Below are 9,056 nucleotides of genomic sequence, written 5' to 3' on the forward strand. Positions count from 1 at the left end.
GAGTTGCTGCAGTCATGCTTTTCCACCTGGATACCAAACAAAAAGAAGAAAGTAATCTGTGAAAAGAAAGGGAAGGCAAAACAGGCACAGGAAGAAGAGAAATGAGCATCAGAGCCAAAGATCTGGTAGCATTTGAGTGTCTGATTTCACCTCTTTACAGAGGCTTAGCTATGTCCCTGCCCTTGAGCTCCCCAAAAGAATCCAAAAAGGCCTCTTTTTTTTTCTGACTTAGACTACTTCCAGTGTATTTCTGTTATTTCACCCAAAAAAATCATCCCTAATACAGAAAGAAGGTCAATAGGATCTATGTCCCATGGGTTTTCAGGCCCCAGAGCTAAAAATGAAAACCCAGAAGAGACTGAAAGACTAAAGGAGGACAAATGCCAGGAAGTCCAGAGAAGAAACAAGCTAACAGAGGCCCAACTCCGTTTGGCCCTCACAGTCACTGTGCTTCCAGGCACGTGCCACTTCTGATACGGAAGGGACTGATCTCATGTTAGGGGATATGATTGTTGATGCTACATGACCTCTCCACAGAAATATGAAATACCTATCAGTCTCAGCAGCAACAACTACAAAATATTTATGGTATCTAGATAAAAGTTTCCATCTTCATCCTTTAAAAATTTTAAAGTCTCTGAAATCAGAGACTCAAATGCTTCCAGGTCTTTGTCTGAGTTTTGAAGATGCTGACAGCCTGTAAAGTGAGGATTGCCGAGCAGGATAAAAAAGTGACTTGAAATAAGGAGGAACTGGAGAAGTGGGGTGATGACAAAGTTTAGGGTATGAGCTTTACCAGCAAGCATGTGGTTGGCCCTGTTCCTTTGTCATTACTCTACTACATCCTAGAGACTGCCCTGTGGATATAAAGCCCAGAGTGAAAATGACATAGAGCAGGCTGCAGCTGGTCCATCGTAGACATGTATTGTGAGCATGTAGCCTTTAAGATCTGAAGGTCTTTTTTAGCCCATGTATAAGCTATCCTATACTGACTAATCCACACACCTTGCTCTATATGAGTTCTATAAAGATTTATCCCAGGCTGAGCACTTGGCTTCCAAGGCACTGTGGTGAGAGAACTGCCTGAAGAACAGTAGCCATCTAGGTATCTGGATGTCTCCTCCTGATGCCCACTACGGACCAGGCTCTGGCATTCTCCTTCCTCCGTGGGTGTTGGGGTGGTGATGGAGCTAGCCATAGGAACCTCACCTGGGCCCTGTGGGAGCGGCTTCCCCCTGAGGCCTGCCTTCTTAGCCAGCTCATCTGAACTCTTTTTGCCCGACTTAATGTCTTATTTGACTTGAACCCCCTGCATCTAGCACAGTGCCAAGCACATAATAAACAGTCAAATAATAATAAGTGAATGGAAACATTCTGGATTTCATCTGTACAACAACATTTCTTCAAATGCTAGCATGCCTTAATTTCTATAATTTCAAAAATAAAAGGTTCTGTGTTTCCTTCTGAAACACCTACATGCCAGCCAAAGCTTCATTTCAACCTGAATTTTCTTTCTTTGCTAATGAAAAGCTTTGTCTATGCTTACAGCACTGCAAGAACTGCTTAGGGTTTTAAAATTCTAGTGCAATCAAGCCAGACAGGCAAGAAATTAAACACTAGAATGCCTTATCTGTCTCTGAGTGATGTCTCCCACCTCCACCCACTATTGCTGCTGACTTGGGCAAGTACACCTGCTGTTCATAGACCATCTGAAATTACCTCCAAGAAGGAATTACTTTGAGAATAAGACTTATAATTAAACAGTAATTGAAGTTTCCTGTGGCTTTATGCATGGGTTTTATCTAATGCCTAAGTGGATGAACTGCATGGCTTAAAAGTCAGCATGGAATTAGATGTTTGAACAAGCAAGAGGAAGTCTCTGCTCAGTGATCTTGCTTTCTTTAGAACCCAGTTTGATTTCCAGTACTATCAGCAGAGCACTCACCCAACAATGACATCTGTTCAACCCTTCTAAAGTGACTTTCAGAAACAAGAAATATTAGAGTTGAAATGGACCTCGGCTAGCTCCTCATCCAAAACCTTTGATCTTCAAGAAGTTGAAACCCAGGAAAGTAAAGTGACTTCTCCAGTGTTGCAGGTAGATGAGGGGATAATCAAGGGACTTAGGAGGTAAAACTATGATGACCCAGGTGACTTATTCAACGTAGAGTGTTAGGGAGAGAAAGGAGTATAGCATAATTCCAAATGTTCCCAGTTAGCAAATGAAAGGAAAGATGGGGTCAAATGAGAAAGAGCAAGTTTGGAGGAAATATCATGGGTCAAGTTTATGTCATGTTGAGTGTCTGTACACCATCCAGACAGCAATACCAAGCAAACAATTGAATGTTATAGATCTGAAGCTGAGGAAAGTGGACAAGTTAAAGAGATTTGGGGGTCATCAGCCTATGCAGGCATTTGAAAGTAGTATAGCATGAGAAGTAAGAGAAAAGAAATCGGGGAAGGGGATTGCCAAAGTCAGGATGAGCTGAACATCAATACCTAATGAGTCTCTTGGAAAAATGTATAAGTAAAAAGGACATTAGGAAACAGCTTTCAAATGAGTGGCCAGGAAGGTATGGGGGAAATTTGATAAAATGATGTAAGGGTAAGAGAAGGTGTCAGGAATGGAAAAGTGCTCAATATTTGGAGCACATACAGCTAGTTACTTCCCCAGAATTCATTCTCCTTTTTCTCCTTACAAAACCCTTTCTTTCAGAGCAGCAAGAATCTGGGAAACAAATCAATAGACTTTATTTCCCAGGCTTCTTGGTAGTCCACATTAGGTCCTTCTGGATAAACAGATAACCTATCTACTTGGCGGGACTGTGAGGGAAACTTATTTTCATGATACAGATAGCTGTACCTCACTTTTTCACTGTCTTTTCTCCTTTCTTCCATCTGAAACGATTCTATGCCCTAAAGTGCAGCAGCTATCTAATGCACATGAATATAAAAGATGACACAAAACAGATCATCCAGTGAAAAGTGAGAAGAATCCCAGTTCATGATCCACCTAGTTGAAAGTGAGAAACCTGGGAATCAACCTTGGCTCCTCTCTGTCTCACTTCATTGTGCTCCAAACACTTGATCCAACACTTAAATATCCTTCCGATTCACTTTCTTCTAACCACCTCTACTGGCCTGACATTCTTCGGGTCCACATCTTGTCTTGCCTAGCTTGCTGAATCACCCTCCTAAGAAGTCTTCCAGTTCTGGAATTACCACCTCCAACCTGCTCTCTCACCTGCTATTGCTGTCAAAGATTGAGCAGCTTTTTGTGTATCACTGCTTAAAATACTTCCACTGTTTTCCATGGCTAGCAGATAAAGTCAAGAGTCCTCAGTTTCACAGACAGATCTTTCACGATTTTGTTCCTGCCCTACATGATGAGGGCACTGATTATGATGCGGGGGTGGGGTGGAGAATATGTTTCAGCAGAGTTTTGAACAGGAATGAAGTACCAAAGCACTGTGCTAGGAACTTTACTTACTCTTCACAATGCTCTTCCATAATATGGTATTAATATTCCCACTTTACAGATGGAAGGATTTGGTCTCAGAAAGATTAAGTCACGTTCCTAGGAACAAATACCTCGTTTACTTGAAGACCTAGATGTCACAATTCTTTCCTCCCAGGTAGCACCTTGACATGAAAGAATGTACTCCTCCTCATCCTGTTCCTCTCTACCCTCCTCCACCCTAAATGGGAATCATAGTCAAACTGTGTCTTGTCCCAGGGGCCAGAGAAATCTGTATGGACGACCCAATGTCGGACATCTAGGTTCTCTACTCTGGCTTCAGCAAGGGAAGAGAGAATCGTCCAGAGCTGAGCAGTGTTGTAGAGTGGCGATCCTGACCTGCGAAGTCCAGGCCCTTCCTCCTCGTTCGTGGGTCCAGACGGACCTGAAGCCCTTTATCCCTTGCCCCAGCCAACCTAGCCAGGACAAGGGCTGTGTTGGAGTAGGATCGAGGGTTCCAGAGCTCTGCAGTCCGGAGCTGGAAGACCACTGGGAAAGCACTAAAGTGCCTTTCCTCATGGCTCAAGCAAGACCCGGAACCCACCTTCACCACTAACAGCCTGGAGGCTCGGACTGTGCACTTCAGCAGCGCAGTCAGCTCCGCTGTAAGGGCGCTTCCGTGCGCACCGGTCTCCCAGCGCCAGGCGGAGCAGTCTAAAGGCAGGGAGTCCCATCAGCGGTACAGCTCTCTGCACCCCGAGGCTAAGAGAGCAGTTGGAGAGCTAGGGCAGTCGGATCACCCGATGTGTAGCTGAAGAGTGAGGGTCCCGGAGGACATTTCCAGCTGGCACCTAACTCCTCACACCTCGAACTTGGAACCCAGATTCGGACTTCCTACCGGCTATCCGGTGGGAAAACCAACCTGGGCTGCCGTCTCCGACCACCCACAGCCTCGCGCCCTAAATCCTCCCCCGCCGAGAAACGGGTCCAGCCACCTGCTCGGCTCTCCCGGGCAGAGGGACAACCGAACCCCGACTGTTCCCAGCAGCTTCGACGAAACCCTGGACAGCCCCTTCCGCCTAGTGGGGTCTGACCCCCTCGCGCCCCCGCGCGTCCTTCTTTGTCTCTGAGCTTGCTCTGAAAGTGATGTAACGAGGCCAGGCTCGCGATCCGCTTTCCCTCTTGCCAGACTCAGTCCTTCCTCCCTCCCCCCCAGCGCCCGGCGCTCGGAGCGCAGAGTGGGCGCTGGGCTGCGCGGAGGCTCTGCTTCCAGAGCCCTGGGGACCGACGGGCACCGCCAGGAAAGACTCTCCCACGTCCCACCTCCTGGATGCACAGTCAGTGGGGAAAACCAGGCTTTTCTCTCAGAACTAAGGGACAGAATCGAGGGGCAGCTGCTGCGAAGGTTTCCGAGGAGACTCAGCCTGACTTCTTTCCCTACTCCCGGGAGACGGCAAGAAACCTCAGGTAACTCAGTGACCCTAGTCGGTGCATGTTTATATCAGAAACAGACAAGGATTACAGTAGGGAGGGAGGGACACAGAGGAGAGAGACAGAGAAGGACAGAGAGGCACAGATTGCAAGAGAATCAGGGAAAGATAGAGATTGTAAGGGAAAACAGGGAGTTTGCAATAGAGCTAGAGACAGGAAGACAGAGATTAAGACTGAAAGACAATTGAGAGTCAAAGAGCAAGAAAGAGACAGAGAAGATGGGTGGAAACTTGAATGGGATTTTTTTAAAAAACAAAAAACCCCTGTGATTTCTCCTCTGACACAGAGAGGGACAGTGCTTCCTGACCAGCAAACAGCCCCCAACCTGGATGGAGTGAAAGATGCGGCCTGATGACATCAATCCCAGGACTGGGCTGGTGGTGGCCCTGGTCAGCGTCTTCCTGGTCTTTGGTTTCATGTTCACTGTCTCTGGGATGAAGGGAGAGACTCTAGGAAACATCCCCCTCCTGGCCATCGGACCAGCCATCTGCCTACCAGGCATCGCAGCCATTGCTCTGGCAAGGAAAACCGAGGGATGTACCAAATGGCCTGAGAATGAGCTGCTGTGGGTCCGCAAATTGCCCTGCTTCCGGAAACCCAAGGACAAGGAGGTGGTGGAACTGCTGAGGACCCCTTCAGACCTGGAGTCGGGCAAAGGGAGCTCAGATGAGCTGGCTAAGAAGGCAGGCCTCAGGGGGAAGCCGCTCCCACAGGGCCCGGGTGAGGTCCCTATGGCTAGCTCCATCACCACCCCAACGCCCACAGAGGAAGGAGAATGCCAGAGCCTGGTCCATAGTGGGCATCAGGAGGAGACATCCAGATACCTAGATGGCTACTGTCCTTCAAGCAGTTCCCTCACCCACAGTGCCTTGGAAGCCAAGTGCTCAGCCTGGGACAAATCTGAATGCCCTGAGCCTGAGGACAGCATCTTCTTTGTGCCCCAGGACAGTATCATTGTCTGCTCCTACAAGCAGAACAGCCCCTACGACAGATACTGTTGTTACATCAATCAGAGCCAAGGCAGGTGGGACCACGAGACCATAGTCTAAGCTTTGCATACGAGGGTCCCTGTGCTGATAGAAACATGACTACACCCCGCTTCCAATAGAGGGAGATTGCTCTGCTCCAACAGTCTTCACACTGTTAAAAATCAACATGGTATGTGATGGTTGTACAAACCTCTGGTGCCTGAGAGTCCTGTAAATAGGCATGTTGGGAACAAAATTTTAGGAAAGGGTGATGAGGATTAAGGACACTAGAAGAGGCAGTGGGTAGGAAAGGAAGTAGTTCCAATTGCTTCTTTAAAATTTTTTAAATGTTGAATGTTTGTAAAATAACCCCAAAAGTGCTTTCAGCTGAAAAGTGCTTTCATGCTGAAAGCAAGATAAACCTGGAGTGGGTCACAGATGCCAGTCATCAAATGATGCATGGACTATTCACAGGGAAACTAAGTTGCTTTATGTCTCAAAAAATTGAAAGAAAAAAAATGTAGTGCTCTAATATGTGAATTGATTTTTGTCTGGCAAAAACTTTTCACACTTGGTAATTGATGAAAGAAAAAAAATCAAGATAGAATAGTTAAAACCTCCTTAGACCAGATAGTTTTTGGAGATAGGAGAGTTAAAAACAATTAAATTTTGTAATTAAGTTGTATGGCATTATTCTTTGACAAGATCATGGTTTCAAATAAAGTAAGTGTGACAAGTCATAGGAAAAACAATATTTTAGATGGCTATGTTACATCTTAAACTCTTCATTTAAATTGAACTTGTGTCTTTATCTGACTTTTTTTTAACAATTACTATCAATTATTTATAATTTCCTTACCAGGTGCAAAAGGACTTTTATGTAATATTTTCATAGATTAGAATTTGTTTTCATAAAAACAAAACAAATTTTACATATATAGCCAAGTGTCTTTAACATTTCTGGGAGACATGTACTGCTAATTACTATTTGCTTTTTAAAATCTGAAAACTACAAAGTCCATATATTAGTTTTGAACATGATACAAAATTTGTATAAAATGCAATGGTTGAATCTTTGGAAATGGTTTTTGTTTGTTTGTTTGTTTTTGTTTTTCACATTTGCTCAACAACCCCCACAGCTAGAGAGTCCAATGAAATAAGAATTAATGTTCTAGATTTAACCAAAGCCCAGATTTTTTTAAGTTCACCATACTAGTGAACTTTTACATGATAAAATTCCTTCATTTCATACATTTTTTTCAGCAGCTAAGGAAAAAAAGTGACAATGGTATCCCAAAATTTCTTTCCTTTTTCTCTTGCTCAACTACAGTAGGTAAAAAGGAACATCAACTAGAATACAGTTTGATCCTTATTGTAGAAGAATCTTGAATTATATACAGGAATGGTGATAGATTTTATCTTAAAGATTAGGATTATTTTGTAGTCATCAAAAAAATGATGATTTCAAGTAATCCAATCATTTTAGTCACTTTCTCACAAAAGGTGAATTGAGGACAAAAATTGGGGGCTTATCTCTTTCATGTATTTCAAGTCCAACTCTGTAATTCTTAAGGATAGCAATTGTTCTGTCAAGAATCATCCTCCTTAAAAAAATCACAATTTTCAGATCAAGTTTAAGATCAAAAGCATATGATTTTTTTTAAGTAGGGTTTAAATGTTAGAAATTTAGATGTGTGATCCTGGGAAATTTTTTATCTTTTCACACACCTCAATTTCCTACTCTATCAAAGGAGAGGGGAATGGATCTGATTTATACTAAATTGTTTCTATCACTCATTCCCAGTTTGAATATTCTATGCTACTATATCAAAGGCACTTTATATGTTGCCAGTAAATGAGTTACAGCAAGATGCATGCCAAAGTTATGCAATTCATGATCAAAATTATGCAACAATGATTGAATTGCTACTACTCAAAAGAATTTTGCAGATGTATGAAACAGATGTGTTTTATTACCAAATATTATATCAATACATGCCTGGGAATAAAAATGAAGATGGTAGGAATAAAATATTTTAGGAGTTTTTTTAAAATGTTGTTGTAGCCCAAAGTAAAGTAATCTAATTAATACACAGTCTTGCACTAAATGTGATTGGTTTGGATTTGGGATGGGGACAGATGGTTGCCCCAAATCACAGTACCTTTTAATTCTAATGCATTTTGAAGCAGGAAATAATATTTCTATAGAGAAAAAAATTATTAGAGAACTCTTAGGAACAAAACTTTTTCTAATGTGTTTGCCACTGTTGACATCTTTAAAAGTGAGAAGACAATGAGAGAAGTTTACAAAGACTCAGCAGATCTTACATAGGTATGAAAGGAAATGCTTATAGTGTCAGTATGGTTTGGGATTTGGAAAAAAGTTATTTTCCAATCTCTTGGAACAAGCTTAAACTTTCTCTCTCTCTCTCTCTCTCTCTCTCTCTCTCTCTCTCTCTCTCTCTCTCTCTCTCCCTCCCTCCCTCCCTCCCTCTCTCTCTCTCTTTCCCTCCCTCCCTCCCTCCCCTCTCCCTCTCCCTCTCCCTCTCCCTCTCCCTCTCCCTCTCCCTCTCCCTCTCCCTCTCTCAGACACACACACACACATATACACCCACACACACAGAGTTTCTTCTTCTACCTATGTAAATACTGAAGGTATCTTAAGTGTGCATTTGAGGGAATATTTTCTTGTACTAAAAGAGTTGTTTGCAAATGTTGGGCTGGGAGGTTTATTTGTTTACCAGAAAAGAATAAAATATGTGATTGTGTCATGTGTGAATTTTTCTTAACATCTTATATTAAGCAACTCCCTCCCATATGCAGCAAGGTAGCCAAGTGCCCCAAATCGACATTTATAAGTACTATTCAGGATAAAACTGTTGTTCTTTTGAACAGAGGTAGAAGAAAAGGAGAAAATGGAATTTCTACCCTTTAGAGGAAAAGAGAATAGTTCATTCTAGGCAACAGTTCTAGAACATGTTAACATTAATGTAATGGACAAGAGGACAGTTCCTGGTAGTCTTTAAGAATATCCAAGCAGATATAAATTTAAGCAGGCAGTAAGTTCTTTTATTTTGCTATTAATTCAAATACTCATTTCTACTTGATTTTGAATAAGCATTTTATTTTTGAAATTCTGT

General features: G+C 42.9%; 1 protein-coding gene across 1 annotated transcript; it reads left to right on the forward strand.

Annotated features, from left to right (window-relative positions):
* The first annotated feature begins 3,720 nt into the window (after positions 1 to 3,720).
* Positions 3,721 to 8,687, forward strand: Tmem215 (transmembrane protein 215). Its single transcript, XM_005326178.4, has 2 exons — positions 3,721 to 4,924; positions 5,235 to 8,687. Exon 2 carries the CDS (start codon positions 5,290 to 5,292, stop codon positions 5,995 to 5,997), a length of 708 nt encoding a protein of 235 aa, XP_005326235.2. The 5' UTR covers positions 3,721 to 4,924; positions 5,235 to 5,289; the 3' UTR covers positions 5,998 to 8,687.
* Positions 8,688 to 9,056: the final 369 nt, after the last annotated feature.

Source organism: Ictidomys tridecemlineatus, chromosome 4 (assembly GCF_052094955.1).
Source record: "Ictidomys tridecemlineatus isolate mIctTri1 chromosome 4, mIctTri1.hap1, whole genome shotgun sequence".
Taxonomy (NCBI): domain Eukaryota; kingdom Metazoa; phylum Chordata; class Mammalia; order Rodentia; family Sciuridae; genus Ictidomys; species Ictidomys tridecemlineatus.

Coding starts and splice junctions, on each gene's coding strand:
- Tmem215 (XM_005326178.4), top strand. CDS start 5,290: ATGCGGCCTGATGACATCAATCCCAGGACTGGGCTGGTGGTGGCCCTG.